The sequence below is a fragment of the Canis lupus genome, chromosome 16, assembly GCF_011100685.1.
Source record: "Canis lupus familiaris isolate Mischka breed German Shepherd chromosome 16, alternate assembly UU_Cfam_GSD_1.0, whole genome shotgun sequence".
NCBI classification, from domain to species: domain Eukaryota; kingdom Metazoa; phylum Chordata; class Mammalia; order Carnivora; family Canidae; genus Canis; species Canis lupus.
Window position 1 is genome coordinate 43,841,315 of NC_049237.1, and position 21,094 is coordinate 43,862,408.

At 39.4% G+C, this 21,094-nt stretch overlaps 1 protein-coding gene across 4 annotated transcripts in view; it reads right to left on the minus strand.

Annotated features, from left to right (window-relative positions):
- Positions 1-3,003: 3,003 nt before the first annotated feature.
- Positions 3,004-21,094, minus strand: part of TRIML1 (tripartite motif family like 1) — a 29,843-nt gene continuing 11,752 nt past the window's right edge. The window contains exons 1-7 of one of the 4 annotated variants that reach the window (XM_038560319.1): positions 10,891-11,031; positions 9,893-9,967; positions 8,387-8,482; positions 7,177-7,407; positions 6,124-6,146; positions 5,852-5,949; positions 3,004-3,934 (exon numbers count right to left, since the gene is read on the minus strand). In XM_038560319.1, coding sequence (XP_038416247.1) covers positions 3,384-3,934; positions 5,852-5,949; positions 6,124-6,146; positions 7,177-7,407; positions 8,387-8,482; positions 9,893-9,967; positions 10,891-11,016 — 1,200 coding nt within the window. In that variant the 5' untranslated portion in view covers positions 11,017-11,031 and the 3' untranslated portion in view covers positions 3,004-3,383. Of the gene's footprint in view, positions 3,935-5,851; positions 5,950-6,123; positions 6,147-7,176; positions 7,408-8,386; positions 8,483-8,725; positions 9,301-9,892; positions 9,968-10,890; positions 11,032-21,094 lie in introns of those variants that run through there. The other 3 variants (XM_038560320.1, XM_038560318.1, XM_038560317.1) reach the window with 3 other exon arrangements.

The following is a 21,094-nucleotide window of genomic DNA, read 5'->3' on the forward strand; positions in this document are numbered from 1 at the left end:
TGGGCCAATTCTTAGAAAATATATGCTTATATATTTAGGGATAAAAAGTCATATTTTAAAGGACTATCTTATAAGAATGGAGCTCAAAATATAAAATTAAGATAATTTTCATGTTGCTTAAAATACACATGCATAGAAAAAAAAAAGACTAGAAAGACACACACCATAATAAGCATTGGTAATCTCTGTAGTATAACAGAGTGAGATCATACGCAATTTTTAAATTTTATCCTTTGTATATTTTATCATTCTTGAATTTTCCTACTGGGGCCTACTAGTAATCTGTTCCCACACCTTTAAGGTATATGCACAGGGAGAAATTCAAGAATAGAGAAAGGTTGATTGGGCACACTGCTGAGTCACATCACTAAAAGAGCATTGTAAAACCATCCAGAGTAAGATAAGGTGCCAAAGTAAGTACTGGAAGCATAATAGGTCAAAGTTACATTGTTGGAGGAAGGAGTAATTAGGGTAGGAAGGTAGATAAAGACCTCATCTGGATAGCTATTGGATTTTATTGGTTAATTCGATTTCAAGGCAAAAGATGTGTTATATTTTATTTTAATTTTTTAATTATTGTTTTTAACGAGGCTCCATAACCAGTATGGAGATCAATGTAGGGCTTGGACTCATGACTCTGAGATGAAGACCTGGTTTGAGATCAAGAGTCAGTTGCCCAACCAACTGAGCCACCCAGGTGCCCTATAACATTTTATTTTTAAGGTACTCTAGGACACGCAATTTTTTTTTTTTAATGAAAATATCAAGTTGCAATCCTGTGTGAAAGATCACTCTTGTTGTCCTTTACCCTTGGGACTTGGCATATACCCTCTCTAGCCAAAAGGCAGAGAGGGAAATGGCCATGTTTCTGGATTCCATTTTGTAATGTGCACTACAAAAGGCTATTGTGACTGGCTATCTCCTGGGAAAATTTCCCACTAAGGAAAGGATAAAAAAAAAAGAGATTTGGGAAGGAGAGAGGGTGTTAATAAGAGAAAAAAGGTGTGTGTATATATATATATATATATATAAAAGAGAGAGAAAAAAAAGGTATAGCTTGAGTAATAGTTAGCACGTCCCATGTGGGGCACCAAAGACATGAAAATGTCTTTGTCAAATGTTCAAAGGCAGAGGCAAAGAGACCAGGCCCTGAAGCAAGAGGATGAGTTTGCCAAGCAAGGGAGTGCAACCCTCAATTGTTCATTCCAGCTACTCTACCTCCCATCCCCACCACCACATCTGCTTGGCTTAGAGTTTATGTCTGGAAGTCTAGGTGAAATTTTTCTTGCAATTTTTTCACGGTTGCTTATGCAAACTAAGCAGAGTAAAAATAGTGTGGATCCAATCTTCCCACACACACCTGATTGGTGGCAGGCCCAGGGCAGACAATGATCAGAACGGGATGACTTTGCCAGAGGAAAAAAATAGGCTGGTTTCCTTGATAATACCAACCCCTTTGGGACAAAGGAAAAGAAAAAGTAGTTATCACCTCAGTTACACCACAATTTAATACAATGCAAACTAAGTTAAAATGTATGTCCTTTATATTCGTTTATTAAAAATTTTTAAAATCAGTGTGGGTTTTTTTTTGTATATAAGAAAGACACAGTTCAAATATATTTAGTGTTTGCTGTTGATGATTTGTTTCTTAGCTTTTGAGGTGATAAATCAAGAAATAAAATTAAAGAGGCACCTGGTGACTCAGTTGTTGAGTGTCTGCCTTTGGCTCAGGATCATGATCCCAGGGTCTTGCGTTAGCGTCCTTAATCAGGCTCCCTACAGGGAGCCTGCTTCTCCCTCTGCCTATGTCTCTGCCTCTCTCTGTGTCTCTCATGAAAAAATAAATAAAATCTTTAAAAATAAATAAATTAAAAATGGGGAACAACTACAAATTGTTCAAAGAGAGTGTGATTGGTTCCCCTTTACAGTTCTCTAAGTATATGTGATGTCAGGGTGAAAATGCAAACAATGAACACAGAGAACAGAAGAGGGCATGATTTGGGACCCAAAGTCTAGTTCAGATCTGCTCCCCTGCCTGTGAGAGCAAAAGATGAATATGCATAAGTTTGAAAGAGGAAGTAGACCTAGATTAACAAGGGTGAATACCATCCCTAAAATCAACCCAGTTAACCTCCCTCGGTTACTTACTTCCCTCCCTGTGATTTTCTATGCTCACTAACAGCTTCAATTATCCATTTCCCCCCAGCTTAGTCTCTAATTTAAAGACAAAAATCTGTGATAAACATTTTTCTTAATCTTGTAGTTGTAAATTAAATCCTATCAGTTTTCTTGTCCAAGATTGAAAACATAGACAGTGACTTCTGTGAGTGGGAAGAGGTGGTAAGGAGGGCCCTCTGTGATTGGTGCCATTCTGCAATGTAAGAAGGAATAATTAAACAAATCTGCAGAGAAAACAAAACAAAACTCTGCAGGGACAGAGCACTAAGAATCAGGAGCATAAGTGCAGGCCTCCAGCAGAAGGTTATCTGCGACCAGCCAAAAGAAGGTCTGCTCACAAAACTTCTTCACAAACCCTAGAATCTTGGGATGGAGAGTAGACTTGATTTCACCTTCTAGTGATGAAAAGCCTTCTGCTCATAGCAGTAGCAAAAGCACAGAAAATAACCTTATAAAAACATTCAGTGAAGTCATTTGGCACCCGCAGCCTCAATACATTTATTGAATAGAGACTTTGATCTGTGATCTTTGAACATACTCACAAAAGGTTCCAGCCTCTTGTGGTTATGGTAACGTGAATGATACGATGATACCCACACCAATATTGCAGCTTTCTGAACACATAAGCCTTCCTGAGTACAGATACTCCAGGCACCATGGGAGGGGAAGAAAAGCAACTTTTCAGTGGCACTGAGTTATTAATATCCCTCATGAGCCCTTAAAAAGGAGAACCCAGGCATCTGCTCCCTCTGAAACCCAGCCCCAGCCCCAGAGGAATTAGGATTGCCCCAGATTGCACAGCTCTACACATAGAACAAAGACACATTCAAATTAGCAGAGTTCTTTAGAGTCAAATAAATAAATACACTCAAAAACATGACATATATTTATAAAACTGGCCTATGACAGTGGGGTCAGGGATAATAGGGGCGAGTTCTATCTCTACAGTTTTAGTGACCATCATATAGGTGGGACAGTCTAAATAATGAATTTGGTTAAAGACAGGATATGATCAGCCTTCTATGGTGTTGAAAGTTGGTTGTCCCATTTGGCTGTTGATTGTGGCTCAAGTTAATGGAAACTCTTTGGGGAGGCTTTCCTTTCAGATAGTCCAATGTTAATAGTGTTGATGCATTAATCACCTTAATTAATAATCATCTATTGCTCTTAGACCTCATCCTTAGTGAAGGCTCGGGGCATCTCCCTCAAATATAACTATTCGGTGAACAGATGATAAGAGGGCCTGTGTTCGTCCCTTCATTTGGGAGGCAAGGGGAGAAGATAGGCCTGAGAGCCTCTTGGAAAGAGGTGGGAGGGAAACTGTAGATGAGGGACTCATCTGTCACATTGTAGAATGCTATATGCCCAGACTCATAGTCTAAGAAAACACCAACCTTATGCACAGGCTCTCTGACATGTTGACCTTTTAAAGGTGATGAGACCCAAAGACTATAATCATCTCCAATTTTTAAGCCTATAAGTGAGAAGAGGTCCCCTGGTGGCTTTGGGAGATTGCCCTTTCTGCTCACTGAGTCCTTGCAGATGCCAACTTCCCACTCCGTCTTGTTGCCCACCTCCACCTCCCAGTAGTGTCTCCCACAGGTGAAGATCTGAGCGCCCAGCACAGTTGCAGACTGGTCAAATCGTTCTGGATTGTCAGGTAAGTGCTGTCGGATTCCTCCGTGTCTCACACTCTTCAGATCCTCAGACAAGACAAGGTAGGCATTGGCTGTAGCTGGGTCCAGAGTTATGTCCGCTGCAAGAGGAGAAAAGAATGAATCCTCCCTTGCATTCTGGAAAACCCTCTTAAATATGTGGAAGCTAAATTAAATTCTTAGTTTCCAACCCTATGTTAAAAATATAATCTAGGTGATTATGGTGAGGATTTGTATTTCAGCCAGGACAGAATCTCTGAGCCCTTCCTGCACTATTTCGCAAATACTAAGAGAAAATTTCTAAAAAGACACAGAAGTGAGTCATGGGGATGGTGATGTTTAGCCTGCCTGAGAAGCGAGAGGAATCTCTGATGTAACGGCATGGAAGTTGTTCTGTTTACAGCATAGGTTTAAAATTCAGAGCTAATTAGCCACACAGGGCATACTCTGTCATTTGTATTCACTTGAGCCAGTGTTGGTTGTGGTTCTCCAGCTGGGGGGAGAGAGAGACAGAGGCACTCACCTTTTCTGAACTTCTACTTAGGTGCCAAGCATTTTCTGTACATGATCTCATTTAATCATGGCACTTCCCCCGCCCACATCTTTATAAAAGTGGAAACTGAGGCTCACAGAAGTTAGGGAACTTGACCAAGATTACAAAGTCACTGAGTGTTTGAACAGCAGTTCCCGATCAGCATGTTTCATTATGTCAGGCTTTTTTTTTTTTTTTTTTTTTTAAGATTTTATCTATTTATTTGACAGAGAGAGGGGGAAAGAGAGTGCAGTCAGGAACAGCTGCAGAGGGAAAGGGAGAAGCAGGGTCCTCACCAAGCAGGGAGCCCAATGTGGGGCTCAATCCCATGGCCTGAACCAAAGGCAGATACTTAACTGACTGAGCTACCCAGGCATCCCCATTATGTCAGGCTTAGAAACAGCCTCATATGAGTTAGTGAGACCACCTGTGACCAGTGCCATATTCTGAGAGGTCACAAGAGAGGCCTCCAACCATCACTGACCACCGAGACAAAACTAAGTGCCCCTATTACATAATTTCATACTTTTATTTATAGATCAAATCCTAATCATCACTCATTATTTGAGATGAATGTCTGTCTCAATTCCACGGAAAAGTTCTATAAAAGCAAAGGCAAACTTGTCTAATCCATCACTGTAGAAAAGCTCAGAGCTGAACATCACAGTGCAGGGCATTTAGTGGGCAATTATCAAATATGTACTGAATCGAAGCCCATTAGACCTTCTTCTGAAGGTCAGATCGCCAACAAGGTAAAAGTTGAAAATGAAAGCTAACCTCTCTTGGTCTTAGCAAGCCTAAATATCTAGAGCATTCTAAAAAAAATAGTTTGAGGGGTGCCTGGGCAGCACAGTTGGTTAAGCATCCAACTCTCAGTTTAGATTCAGGTCATGATCTCAGGGTCTTGTGATCAAGCTCTGCCTCTGGCTCCATGCTGGGCATGGAACCTGCTTGAGATTCTCTTTCTCCCTCTGCTCCTACCCCCTCCTGCTCTCTCTCTCTCTCTCTCTCAAATAAATCTTTAAAAAATGTTTTAAAGATAAAAAAGATAGCTTGAATGTTGCCTCATTAGGACTTAAAAGTAAGCTTAGGACTTAAGTAGCTTTTATGCTGACAAGAACAGAGGCAGAAACGCAGAACCTCCTGAGGATGTGTGTGTGTGTGTGTGTATGCAAGGGGATGAAATGGACAAAACAGAACAATAAAACAAACGAACGAAGAGCCAGGATCCCTTAGAGAGGAAGCAAAGGCAGATGAAACATCAGTCAAGTCTGCTCCAGACTGCTCCAGAACAGAGGGCTCTGTGCCCCCAGCCCTCCCTGAGGTTTCGTGCTGACTCAGGGTGCCTTTGCTGAGAGCCTGGCACCCAGATGGCGAATATTCTATGTCAGAGGAAACTGCCTAAAAGCTCAGTTTTGCGTTCCTTAGTATACCCTGAAGTTAACTCCACAAATCGCTGGAGGTTTGACAAATCGGGCTGACTTACTGCTGAATTTTTTTAGCATCTCCCTCATTCCAGTGATGCGGCACAGAGTCAGTCCCGTGGTGGTGGCCTCTGGACACTGAAGCAAGAGTGGCTCACTCCTACAAGAGGGCAAAAACAGTCACTCTGTCTCCCCTGCACAGACCACGTGACCCTGCTCCAACATGAGAGTCCAGCTCATTTTACCCCAACAGCATGGACACCCTCATCCCCACGGTGACCACCTTATGTCAGCAGTAGGACCCCTTTATCTACAACACAGAATGCAAACCTACCTTTCCAGTGTTCCTTTCATATCCTGAGGGTGTAAAAGAAAGAGGGTTAGTATCTGTGCACTTTGACCTCTAGCAAAGACGGAATCCAAAGACAAAATCTAGTCCTTGGTAATCTCACAGAATCCCCTTTCCATGGCTCTAGAACACCTTGAGTGGGCCAAGCGTGTGGTAGGAAAACATCCCTAGCTTCCTCCAAGGGTGGGTTCCTGTGAACGGGAGAGGGTTCTCACAATGACTAGACTACTTTGTCCATTCCTCATGTCATCACTTCATCAGGAGAACCCGATACTGACAAAGGAGCCCAAGTACTGATCTTCCTATCCAACCTCGGGAAGTCAAGGCTCAGAAACAGGAAGTGGCTCTGGGAGTGCTGAGGTGCACCCTGTGTGCAGGTGGAGTGTGTTGCTGGAAACTCACCAAGTCAAATAGCAGCATTCTGTGGAGCCAATCTAGGAGAAGAACCAAAGCTGCACGTGGCTCCCACAGGCCCCAGAAAATGCAATAGTAGCCCAGGAAGGCCACAGAACAAGGATGGTGAAAAATACAGGCACGGAACTGAATTCCTCGTTCAGATCACCTATTAGCTACTTGACAGACAAATTACCACAAGTCTGAATTATGAAACAAGTGCTACGATAAACCCACACCATAAAGAACAATCACCTGTAGTGCATATACAGGTGTATATGTAAATAACTTCACCAGCTCTTTGTGAAGGTGAAATGTAATGTGCCAGCAGCACATAGTAAATGCTCATTAAACGTAAAATAATTGACAAAGCTGAAGTTGCAGACCGACAGGCACAGCAGAAATTGGAGTCATCATCAGGATTGGTTTGGTTAGGTATTCTACTGGTTTTTGTTTGTATTTTTTCCTCTGCCACTTTAAGACTTTATTTATACTATAGAATATTAATTCTTCAGGAAGATTATTTTGGGGCCAGAACTTAGTTTCTCAGGTAAATAAAGAAAAACTTATTTTGCATGGCTTGAAATATTATGGGTTACTACAGTGTTGTTGTTGTTATCCCATTGATTTTCCCAATATTCTTACCTCAAAAGATTCTATAATGGAGCTCTGACACGTAGACTCTATCTGTTCAATCATTTTGCTCAGGCTTCTTATTTGTTGGGTCAGCTTGATCTCATTATCCCTTAGTTTCTTCATGTTCTCTCTTTCTTCCTTTTCCAGTAACTGGAGCTGCAGCTGCTCCTCCTCCTTCAAAAACTGGTGCATTTTTGCATATTCTGACACAACAACCTGTTTACAGGCCTTCGTCTCTTCCTGCCATCAACCCACACACATGCATGCACACATACATACAGAAATGATATAATAAAGTTAGCACATAGATTTTTAATCCTTACAGTCCTAGAGTTCCTCTGCGACAAGTCTTGAAGCCTGACACACAACATATTTCCCATTAAGTAACTGGGTAGATACTGTGATACTTTAGAAGGTATGTACGCTATAGACAGAGTAGTACACAAAATCAAAATTTCTATTCCCAGAAGGCTGTCATTCTAGTGGGGAAAAAAATAAAAATAAACAACTATGACAGGTGGGGATCCACATCATGATAAAAAATAAATAAAGTAAGGACAAAAATATGAAAAAAGTATGTGTCCAGTTATTCAATAAATATCCAATGAAATTCGGCACTGAATCACACCCTAGAAACAGAGATGCACATCACATATACTCCCTTTAAGAACTCAGTTTATTGGGACAATCAGATGGACACACATATTTTTTAAAATATCTACACATTTAGCTCTTTGTTAGACCCTCAAGTTCCAATTTGTGACTAACTCAAGCATTAGTGCAGGTGTACTAATCCAAACTATTATTTGGTCTTTATTTCCCATTCCCATTGTCTTTATATTTTTATTTGCATTCTGTTTTTTCTGCAAAGCATTTGAAATATTCCTTTTTTGTAGATTTTCATCCTATGTTGTCTATAACTTGTAATTTTAAATAATTATAATCAGAGCCATAATAGAGGTGGCCATCAAATTGCAGAGGTGGACTATGAATGGGGTGGGGAAGAAAGCAGGCCTGGGGATGGGGGAATTGTTTGAACTGAGTCTTGGGATAACCACGTGGACAAGCAGAGTAGGAAGCCCAAAATAAGGACATTGCATATTGTAGGATTGTGATTAGAAAAATTTGCCTTGGTATTTCCCCTGGTATTTCACTAAGTATCCCTTTAGCCCCTCTCATAGTATAATCTACAAAACCCAAAAGTGAGACAGATACTGACCTTGCACAGTATTACTCTCTCCTTCTCATGGGTTAATATAACCTGAGTTTCCTTTCTCTTTTTATGCAAAAGATTTAGGATTTCCTTGAGTTTCTCCTGAAATAGAAACAAATTCTCTGTGGCAGATGAGCAGAGCACCAGCTTGTGAAGAAACCTTGAGGACCAATAAAAACAAGATGAGCAGGATCTAACACAAAGGGTGAAGCAGGATCCACGCCAAGTTTGTGGTCCAGTGCCTGGAGACCACCACCCATGGTTGTCACCAATAGAGAATATTATGGGAATAAGTGATGGAACATGAATTGTATTCTGTGATTTATATTGAGCAGCCAATCTTACTTTGTGACGCTCCTCAGCCTCACTGGAGGGATGCAATCTGTTTATTCCATGACATTGACTTGAGAAAGCATTTACACCCTGCTCATCATCAGAGGACACCTTAGTGCCTGCCAGCATTCTCCCAGAGGCATCTAGTTCACCCTCACTCTGCAGCACCTGGGATCGGAGCTGCTTGCCGATGCCAGCCAACCTCCCCAAACGCTCATTGGGCTGGAAGTGTGGGCTCTCCAAGGTCCTCCAGCACTCGGGACAAGACAAAGGAGTGTTATGCTCCTCCCAGCTCCTCAGGAGACACAGGAGACAAAAGCTGTGCCCACACTCAGTGGTCACAGGGCTGGTGAAATAGTCCAAGCAGATGAAACAGGTCAGTTCTTCCCTGAGATTCTCCATCAAATCTGATGTAGACATTTTCACAAAGAAGGACATCAAGGCAAGGTCATGCCTCTATTCTGGGATTAGAGAAGTCCTCCCTGAGGTTTCTATTGCTTTGAGTAACAGGTGGGTGTTCAGTTGCTATGTTGTTGATACAAGAAACTCTTACTCTCCTCTGTGCCTGATTTTACCAATTGACATATAGTCTCCCAACACAAAGCCAATTATGACTTAATGTGGAATCCTTGTACACTGGGTTCATCATCAACCCCAAACTTTTAAGGAATTCTCACTGTGCAAGCCACATGCTGAGGGTACTTGCTCCTGACAGAGTTCTCCTTCCAAGAATGGGCTATTGTGTGTGTGTGTGTGTGTGTGTGTGTGTGTGTGTGTGTGTATAGCACCGGGAAAACATTTAAGTACATTGATTTTAGGATGGAAGGTTAGGTAATTTGGTATAAGCCAGTACAAAGATTTAAGTTATGATAATTTCTAATAATATCTGAATTGGAAATATGGTCCAGATCTTTTAGAAAACCCCACTAATGGAATCTAGTTGAGAAATTGAAGGCAGAAAATTGTAATATATATTCCCTCTCTCATTAGGCCCTTTTAACGTGCTTGACCAAAGCCTAAAATCTTTTTTTGCTCCTTAATCAGGTACTGTGAGCTTTTATCTAATTTTATTCACCCCAACAAAAGAACGAGTCCATTGAAATATTCCCTGACTTTAAATGCACAAAGGATTACCAGAGTTATATTTATTGCTCTGCCCTACAGGACCAAGATACTCACCTCTCTGCCATCATAAAAACCACGTAAAACATCCTTCTTGTTTGAAGTTGCCTCAAGAGTCCACAACACTATGGACTGGATGGAAAAAAATTGCACTTTAGTATAAATATAATTTTGTTCACTTATTTTACTCTTTAAAGTAGGTCTTCTTAAACCCCCTATTAGTTCTTACTGAACAGATATCCAATGTGCAGACATTTTTAGACCTAAGAAAAAATAAATGTATAGAGACTGTGGACCATGACCACTGAGATTATGAGTGCCTTAACCTATAAATTTGCATTGCCATATGCTCATGAGACAGTACTAGTCATGGCCCACCACCTGCTCACTGTCTGCCAGAAAGTACAAACTTAATAGCTCTTGCTTGGAGTCTAGCCAGTCTCACCCTCCCATGAAGTTCCTCATACCTTATTCCTGTTCTTACCCTGCCATGCTCCAGCACTGACAACCATCCATGGGTCTCCATTACCCACACTATTTCGCTAATTCTCTTCTAACTTTTATGGTTCCTACTAATTCTTCTTCCCCACTTAACTCCAGCAGGATGTTGGGTGTTTTCGTATCTTGAATTTTGTAAAAATAAATTCTGGACTGAGAGGGTTTTCATCCATTTTCCTTTCTCCTAGTAAAAACTCATCTTCCTGAAGTTATTAATCCACTTGTTTTAATTATATGTCCTTTCTGTAGCATTTGTGATTTTTCTGGGATGAGAATTTACAAGAACAAACAACAACAACAAAGCACAGTAGACTTGTACTAATATAAAGATAGGTAGCACCAGATTGGGATCATGAAACCTCTACACCTTGGATGGCTTCTAGCCTAGTAACTGAGGTATAGCTTCACAATATTGTTTAGGAGTTAGTCTTAAGTAAGGGTCTTGCCAAAAAAAAAAATCTATAACAACACTAACTGCCTTCGCTGGAAAAAGGATATATGAGCTACTACCTACATTCAGTGTGTACACAAGCCTAGAAGAAGACTTTAACACTAACCAGGATTATTAGAATAAGCTTTACAATAGAGATATGGTACATCACAGATCCTGCATTCCAATTTGGAATGGGGAAACTGGCATGTTCTAAGTTCAAGTCATACTGATCTGCTGCTCCAACCCACATCCCTCTTCCAAGCAAACTCTTTACATAAACTACTTAATACAATAACCATGTCTTATTCATCAGTGACTAGAATAATTCTTCACATATAGCAAGGACTCAACTTCTTTGTAAATAAGTTTTACATGAAAAAAATAGAAGAACCATACTATTATTGAACCACAGTCCTTTAATTAGAAACCAAGAAATTTTATAGTCCAACTACCTTCTATAGATGGTGGAGAAAATTGAGATTCAAATAAATTGAGGTGGTCCTGACTAATTGCCTACTATACGAGTCAGGTCCAGACTAGGAAACTGGGCCTTTTACCTCCCAGTCATTCTCTTTTGTCCACATACTACATTACATCTCACTTATTGACTTGTAAAAGGTTGAAATTTTCCATTATCTCAATAAAATGAATATTGCTCCAATGTTTCAGAAGGACAGCTATTATTATGGTGTGATGCTGTGACTGGTATCTGAAATCATTGGCCACGCTCATTATTGGGGATGCAGACTTCTTTACCATCTCTCACAACACACTGAGCTTAATTCATAGATGAAGAAGTTTGTGGATAACTCATAGATGAAGAGTGGGCCAGCCATCCCAAAATACATTACACCAATCCTCGGGGCACTACACTACCAGACATGATTTCTGAGACTGACGACTCAAAGAGCTTCTCCTCTGGCCTGTCTCCTGCTGAGGGGGTGATAGTAGGAATACCCTATGGTCTCCACAGTCACAACTGCCATCTATATGCTATTAGCATTGGAGCACAAAGAAAAGATTAATCTTAAAGACAGAGTGAGAGCTTATTTATTGGTAAAGGCAGTGGACTGGATGAGGACTTATTTGAAAAACATATTGTTTGAAAGCCTGGTTTTAAAAATATGTCTGTCATTTCTTATCAGTGTGGAAAAGATAGATTATCCAACAACTGGTTTGGAACAACTGGGGGTAGCCATCTGGAAAAAAAAAAAAAAAAAAGACAAAGTTGAATCTTTACCTAACAACTTATACCAATGTGTATTCCAGATGTGTGTGTGTGTGTGTGTGTGTATTTTCCCCACTCTAGTCATAAATTTACACTATTATTTCATTTTGTATTGCTTTTTTTTAACCTTATTTATTTATATTATTTTATTCTTGAGTGTGTTTTTGTTCTAGAGTACCCCACATCTATTTAGCAAGTAAGGAGCATATTTGTTAAATATGTGGTCAATTATTGTGTCCAAAATATGAAGCACATCATAAGAGGAGATAATTGGTAACATAGAAATTTAAAATAGACTACTTAGAAAAGGCTTTTTAAAGCATGCTTCAGAGCTTAGACACCACTAAAGAAAAGATTAATAAATTTAAATAGGAATTAAACACTTTTATACAGCAAAGTAAATAAAGTAACTTTATTTTTTTAATGACAATCTGGGAAAGAGAACTTGGAACACATGCATAAAATATCTAATCACAAATTACAAAGAGGACTTACATGAATATATACTTAAAAATAATAGTTCTTCTTTTTTAAAAATAGCTCTTCTTATAACTATATAGCCATTTTAGAAATAACAGATCAGGGATCCCTGGGTGGCGCAGCGGTTTAGCGTCTGCCTTTGGCCCGGGGCGCGATCCTGGAGACCCGGGATCGAATCCCACATCGGGCTCCCGGTGCATGGAGCCTGCTTCTCTCTCTGCCTCTCTCTCTCTCTGTGTGTGACTACCATAAATAAATAAAAAAATTAAAAAAAAAGAACAGATCAATATGCATACACTGCATGATATGATATCCATTATATGATATTAAGGGGAAATACATGTTTGCTCCCACAGATAGTTTATAAATAATTTAAAAATAGGTTATATATGTATTTTTTCCCTATAAAAAATGAGGTCATGCTATAGGTATTGAAAATGTATCTGTGTACATGAAGGCATAGAAAGAGTATGGATTTGGGGGCACTTGGGTAATTTGGTTAAGCATCCGACTCAATGTCAGCTCAGGTTATAATCTCAGAGTGCTGAGATACAGCCCCACATCAGGCTCTGCACTGGGCATGGAGCCTGCTTAAGATTCTCTCTTTCCCCCTCTCCTCTCCTCCTGCTTGCACTTGTACATACTCTCTGTCTCTGAAAGAAAAAAAAAGAAAGAAAGAAAAGAAAAAGAAAGAAAGAAAGAAAAAAAGAAAGAAAGAAAGAAAGAAAGAAAGAAAGAAAGAAAGAAAGAAAGAAAGAAAGAAAGAAAGAAGAAAGAAAGAAAGAAAGAAAGAAAGAAAGAAAGAAAGAAAGAAAGCATTTCATGGATTTGACACCAAAAGCACAGGCAACGAGAGCCAAGAGCAACAATAGACAAATGGGACTACATCAAACTAAGAAGATTCTGCACTACATAGGAAACAGGAGAAAATATTTACAAGCCATACATCAGAATGGGTTAATTTCCAAAATATACAAGGAAGTCCTATAAAAAAAAAAACCCACAACCAATTACCCAATAAAAAAATATGGGCTAAAGACTTAAATAAACATTTCCCTAAAAAAGATACACAAAAGACAATAGGTATATGGAAAGACACTCAATGTCACTCATCATCAGGGAAGCATAAATCAAAACCACAATGAGTTATTACCTCACATTTGTCAGGATGGCCATTATATATTTTTAAAAAGTGAAAAAAAAAAAAAGTATTGGTGAGGATGTGGAAAAACTGGTACTGTTGTACACTATTGGTGGGAACACAAAATGGTGAAGCTGTCATGGAAAATAATGTGGAGATGTCTCAAAAATTAATAATAATAGAACTACCATATGATCCAGCAATCCTGCTTCTAGGTATTCATCCAAAAGAATTAAAAATGAAGTTCTGGAAGAGGTATTGGCACTCTCATGTTTATTGTGGCCTTATTCACAAAAGCTAAGATGTGGAAACAACCTAAATGTCTATGTATGAAAGGATAAAGAAAACTGGGGGATATATGCACAGGGGATATTATTCAGCCTTTGAAAAGAAGAAAATCCTATCATATGTGACAACATTGGATGAACTGTACAGACATCATACTACATGAAAAGCCAATCGTGAAAAGATAAATACTGGATGTTCCACTTGCAATGAGGTGTGTTATTTTAAAACAGACTCAGGGGAGACTGGCTGGCTCAGAGTGGGTGGAATGTGTGACTCTCAATCTCGGGGTGAGCACCACATTGGGTGTGGAGATTACTTTAAAAAAATAAAAATCTTAAAAAAACAAAAATAGAAAAATAGACTCAGAATCAGAAAAGAAAATGGCAGTTGCCAGGGGCCAGGAAAAGGCAGAAATGAGGAGAGGTTAATCCAGGGCCATAGAGTCTCAATTATACATAGTAAAGAAGTTCTAGAGATCTCTTGTATAACATTGTGCCTGTAGCTAACAAAATTATATGGTACACTTATACACTTATATAAACTTACATATATAAGTTTTTTTAAAAGAAGGTAGATCTCACGTTTAGATTCTTACCACATTAAAATGAAATTTAAAAGGAAACATATGGAAAGATACATACTGCCATAGTGGAATTGGAGAATTGGAATGCATCACTTTTACTTCTTTATTTTATAAATTTTTGTATAAAAGTATAGTTTCTTTCTTTTCTTTTTTAATTCTTAATGTGTTTTCAACACTTTGGCAGTAAAGGAATACTGGGAATAGGGTAGGAGCAAAGAAATGTGAGGTGTGACTTGCAGTAAACCAATTAATGAGGTGATTTTCTTCAGGTTAGGTATACAAATATCTCAGAGGATTGGTTTCAGCTGTAATATAATGAAATGTTTGTAGTGGTTTTATGATTTCAACATAGTTTTTATGTAACTAATACATACTGAACCTCTATTATATATAGACAAAGAGCTCAGTGCTCAGCAAGTGATATAAATATGACTAAAAATTATTTATCTTCTTCGGGAGCAGGAGATATGAGTGCAAAAAAGAAAAATATCAAAGGATTAAAAGATGTGTGCTTTAAGCACATGTGGTAGTATTTAAATTTATTAAATTTTTGGCATTTTCAAAAAAAAAATGGCATTTTCGTGGAAGGAATATTTCCTTCTTGCTGGAACAATCAGGGAAAACTCCCTGGGAGAAATGGCATTTGATTCAAACCAAAGGCTTAAGTACCTTTCAAACCAAGGGATCGCTACTATTTAGAAGTGAGAAAACTCTTGGAAATTTGAAGACTACATTCTGACATTGGGTCAAAATATTACAGTAACAAAAAGTCTAGATTGTAACATTCTTTTTGTCTCAGACATATTTTTTAAAGACCAGTTAAGGTTGGAAATATTCACCTTTCTTATTCTTTATAGGTAGCACGTTGGTCCTACCAGCAACACCTGGGAGCCAGCTCAGTCAGGGAAGGCGCCCTGGTGCTGAAACTTCATGCATTCAGTTAAAAGCTACAGCCAAGCCTTGCCTGCTGACTCACGCAGGTGGGGAGTTAGCTTCCAGAGTTTTGACCACAAACAAACAAAAATTTAAGGTGAGGTGGTTTTTGTTTGTTTGTTTCTGCGTGAGAGTAGAGCCTTTTTTGTTCAGCCCTTTGCTTTATGAAAAGGTAACTGTTGGAAATGTACTTTCTCTGGGCTTCATGCTGGGTGTTTTATGTATTTCGTCTCCAAAAGAGATAAAAAGGGAAGCCAAAGAGCAACTGTACGAGTTAGATAGGGAAGAAAACTTTATAAAAGCCGTTCAAACAAATATTGACAAATAATAATAAAAAGATGTAGTCTAAAGTGAAGATGGACTACTGAGAGAATCTAACTTCTTTTTAATGAGGATTGTGGGGCTTAGATTATTACAGATAATTTGAACTACCCTGTGAATAGGGTTCCTATTAGTAAAGGTTAAGACTAGATTTTTCTTAAAAAAAAAAAAAACAAAAAACAAAAACAAAAACAAAAAACTTGAGAGTGCAAAGTTTACTCACTTTTGTCCTACTTCTATCATAGACACCCTCTATGAGATGTCCATCACTTAATTCTTCAGGAATTATGAAACATCTTCACACTCCTGGTGGTGTACTAATATACCTGGTAGATTAGATAAATATGAACGACCATCCCATGCTAATCTAGTATTTTATGGGTAGGAAAGTGATGCCTTTGCGAATACATGTGGATATTCATCCTTTTAATGGGGAAACCTACTTTTCTCTTAAGAAAATCTTAACGTTTGTTTATAAGACTCTTAATCTCTCATCATAAACCAGTATTTTTATGGAGGGGGGAAAAAAACCCACGAGACTGGCTAATACAAATACAGTGTGCTGGCTCTGTGTCAGGCACCGTTCTCAATACTTTAATATATTTACTTATTTAATCCTCCAGCAGCCCTGTGACGTCGGTATTCTAGCACCATTTACAGATGAGAAAACAAACTGGTTGTGAACCTTGCCCTAGATCCACAGAGGTGGCCTGACTTTGGAGTCCATGCCAGTACCCACAGAGCAAGGCTGCCATTTCCACAGGATTGGACGAGCCACAGATATTAAACTTAAAGTGTTCATAACTGTGGCCAAAAACAGGTTTGCTGATGGCGCAAGGATCCGGTCAAGTCCAGCACTGAAGGTGGATCAGGCTTAGAGTCTCCTCCTCCCCCATCCATCTAATGTAATTGGCTCCAGATACTGCCAGGTGGCGCTCCTCACAAGTTTATGTGTCCTTTGCAGCCCCAGATGTTGGGGTCAGAGAGAGCACTTTGAGGCATCAAAGTTTAGGATATGGTTTATTTATTTTATCTGTTGCCAAAGCTATTACAATATTGATTATATTCCCTGCGATGTACTGAGACACAGCTTTCTCAGAGAGCGAGTGGGATTTATTGAGAAGAAACAAAATTGGCACCATCTTCACTGTCCTAGCCCTTCCTTGGCCTGAGGCCCGATCTAAAAACTACCTGTGGGACTAGGGTGCCAATAGAGTTGGAGAGAACCTGAAAAGGTGTTCCTCAACATGGGAACTCATGGACTATGGGAATTCATGCCATTTACCAGGCACTGTGTGTCACCGGGGGAAATTATTGCATGCCCAAGAATTAAGAGCTAAGTGCCTCTATGGAACTGTGACATTGGGAGTGGGTGGGGAGGCATCATTGCTGTGATCGTGGCTGAAAAAACTAAGGGGAGCTAAAGAAGGACTTTTAGGACTGAAGTCTTTGCTGGCAGGGCAGCTAGAGACACAAAGCCTATTTTGCTGTCACGGGGCTGAGCTAGGATTTAGGTTTCATATATGCTTCCTTCTAGGTACCCCATCATGCCTCCTTTAAAATCCTTCCAGTCAGGGAATCCCTGGGTGGATCACCGGTTTAGCGTCTGCCTTCAGCCCAGGGTGTGATCTTTGAGTCCCGAGATTGAGTCCCGCATCAGGACTCCCTGCATGGAGCCTGCTTCTCCCTCTGCCTGTGTCTCTGCCTCTCTCTCTCTCTCTCTCTCTCTGTCTCTCATGAATACATAAAATCTCAAAAAAAAAAAAAAAAAAATCCTTCCAGTCTTCTACTTCTCAAACTTAGCTGCATATGTGAATCACCTGAAGTTAAGCACCTGAAGCCAATGGCTGCCTCTCAGAGGTCCTGATTGAATTGCTAGTGCCCTGATTGGAATAGAGTAATTGGACACAGCATCACCTAAAACTTGTTAGAAATGTCAACTCCTGGGCCCCAACCCAAACTGACTGAATCAGAATCTTTGAGGCTAAGGCCCAGGAATCTGTGCCTTCACAAGATCTCCAGGTGATTCCAATGTTTGGATTTTAAAGTTTGGAAACCATAGACAAAGGTGTCACAGTGATTACAGCTCTCCAGGTAATTCTACTCTGAGAAGAGATTGGAGAACCAAAAGTTTAACAAAACTGTACTTCACAGATGAGGTTCCAGGGGCAGCTGCAAGTGAGTTCCCAGTATAATGTAGATGGTGAAGAGCTTCCAAGAGAAGTCTAGAGCAGGACATTTGAAATCCCAGACAACTTTTCAACAGAAAAGAATGGCAATTAAAAACACAGCCGTGAGTGACTGAGAAGATGAAATAATGTGATCATGAGTTGATGCTGAAGACAAATCCCCGATCCTGTAAAATAATAGGTTGGAATGAGTGATTTTTTCCCTTCTTGATCTTTCTCTGCCTCACTGAAAAGGACAATGGCTGCCTCCAACCGACCAGATCTCCTGGAAGAGCTGACTTGTTCTGTTTACACTATTTGAACCACTTGCAATTGCAAGTGGATGTAAGTCTTGCTATGAATGTCTCTTAAGAAACTGGAAGGAAAAGCCCCCGTAGCATCTACCTTAAGGTCAAGGAGATTTAAAAGTGAGAGATTAGAGGTGTAACCTGCAGCTAGGGATGATGGCTGAGATAACAAAGTCCTCATGAATTTAAAGACCAATATGTGATTCTAACCAAAAAAAATCTGAAGAGGTTCTGTGTGGCAGATCTGATGTTCCTTTGTGAGATTTGTTTTCTTTCTTGGAAATGTGAGTTTCACGATGTTTACCATTGAGAATGCCACAGGAATCTTCAAGGTAAGATTGCCTTGTCTTTCAAAATTCCAGAGGTTCTTTATCAATCTTAATACTTTGGGTCTTTGGTGTGATACACTTTTAAAATCTTTTTCTATCCCTGACCTTTCAATCATGGAGGTTTGGGGGCACCAAAGGATGCTTTCTGACTAGGAGTCAATTGTCACCCTGTAATTCCTGCCTACGTTTGCTATAACATATATTTTTATATAGTTCAAGTCTAGCAACCTCCAAGAGGAGTGAATAATTATTATTATTATTTTTTTTTTTTCAGAATGAGGTCCAAGAAATCCTGAGTCTTTTATCAAGGCACTTGAGTCTGATAAGAAAGCAGGTCCCTTGGAAGAGAGGAATGAGCAGGTAAGTATGCATAGACTCTGCTAAATCAGAATGGACACACAATCAAGAAGTCTTTAGTGAATCCAAGTCTGTAGTTCCACTTTCACCAGAGCATTCAAACACCAGTTTGCTCAAATGCGAGGACCTGAACTGTAGTAAAGGCTGGAAAAGTTCTGTCTCAATGAGATGATCATAGAAGATGGGTGAAATTCAAAGTTAAACTAGCTTGCAGACATCCTTGGAATGACAGTAGGTCTGGAAATTGACTGTCAGGCTAGAAATTACATGCTCTACAATGCAAAATGAGAGAGTTGTAGCAAGAATCACATTGGTTCAAACAGGATTCTTTGCTAGCATGTTGAAAATTTGCTCCAAGTAAAATCATCTGAAGGCTAAGGATACTGACACAGAAAAGTGCAGCAAGCCACCAATGTGATGACCTGTCCACTGCCATGATGTCCTTTCACCTTATACTCTTCCTGGCTCAGTTTAACCAGATACTATCTTAGAGATGCTTATTTGTTGGTCCCTGTGTGCGTTTTGTCTTTGCTTCACCACCTCCTTTGCCTCAGCCCTTCCCAAAGCCTGGCAAATAATTTTATTCTTCGAAAAAGTTGTTGAGATTTTTTTGTTGTTGTTGTTATTGTTCATCATGTATTTTAATCTACTCCATGACTTTTTTCTTTTAAGGACTGTTAATATTTTTAAGAGCATCTGGTTCAAGTTGCATAGGGATTGAGTATCCTGCTCCAATACTTATAAAAGCACTATTAGTGTATGATTTGGCAGAGTGAGGGGTTATATATATATATTTTTTAGGAAAATATGTCACATAACAAATGCTTGTATATAGCAAATACAGCATTTCATCAAGATCAAGCTAGATTTATTTATTTATTTATTTATTTATTTATTTATTTTTTAAGATCAAGCTAGATTTAAATGAAAAGGACACTTAAAGAGTCAAGGGAAAAAGTCGTGTAAAAATCTATCCAGTTATAGGTGTATGTTAAGAGCAGGGAGGTATGTCTTAGGCTTCAGCAGTAGAAAGCTAAGGGGTCAGTAACATAGTAAACATGAAAGTGCAGCCAGGGCCTCTAACAAGATCCCCGCAGGTATCCTGGCATACATATCTGACCGTTTTGCCACTTGAAGCAGGCTGCAAAGGAACTGCTAAATATAAATAAAAAACACACTTAGGATGAGATTTATCAGTTATCGTGTCATCTCTGGTTCCTAGGTGGCAATGGTGGAACTCTCTGGGTATCTAGCCTCTGTACTCACACGGAACTGAAGCTCTAGCCCAGTGTAACTTCACTTAATCAGGAAGCTAAGTATTCTCTAGTGGGTTAGCACCTTTTTAACCAAAGAAAACTATAACCAGACTCTTCACATTTTTGTATTGAACATGGGAAATCTACTCCATGTTCTTCATAATATGCAAGAGAATGTGGCTTGTAATAGTAGCCACGTCATTCCAGGAACAACCTACAACTGAGTCAATATTTTTATTCTAAGTAGAGATCTAAATATATACAAAGAATTGTAGTGTTTACAAACTTCAGGTTCACTGTTTTAAATAACTTTTAAAAAAAAAATTTATTCATGATAGACACAGAGCAAGCGAGAGAGAGGCAGAGACACAGAGAGCCCAATGTGGGACTTGATCACCGGTCTCCAGGATCACAGCCTAGGCCAAAGGCGGCGCTAAACCGTTGAGCCACCCAAGCTGCCCCATTAATAACTTTTTAAAAAAGATTTTATGTATTTCTTTGACAGAGGGAGAGAGAGAGAAAAAGAGAGAGAGAGAGAGAAAGCACAACCAGGAGGAGCACCAGGGAGAGGGAAAAGCAGGCTCTCATGGAAGAGGGAGCCCAATGTGGAGATCATTCCCATGCTTAACCAACAGAGACACTCAGTGCCCCAAATTCACTATTTCTATAAGCTAATTTACCACAAGAAATTCTAAATTCTCATGCCTAAGGAGGTTTTAAATCAAACCATTGAAGTAGTCAAAGATACTGACTAGATTAAATTGATAGTGATAGCCTGACTACATGAAATGGTTTAGCCCGACAAATGGGACCAAACATCAAGCCTTTTGTGTGGTAAAGTTTGCTAGAATCCTATAACAAGACTAAACTAAAAAGCAGATACTAAAAAGCAGAACTTCCTGAGTTTGGAAGTTTGGTATTTTTAAAACAAAATAG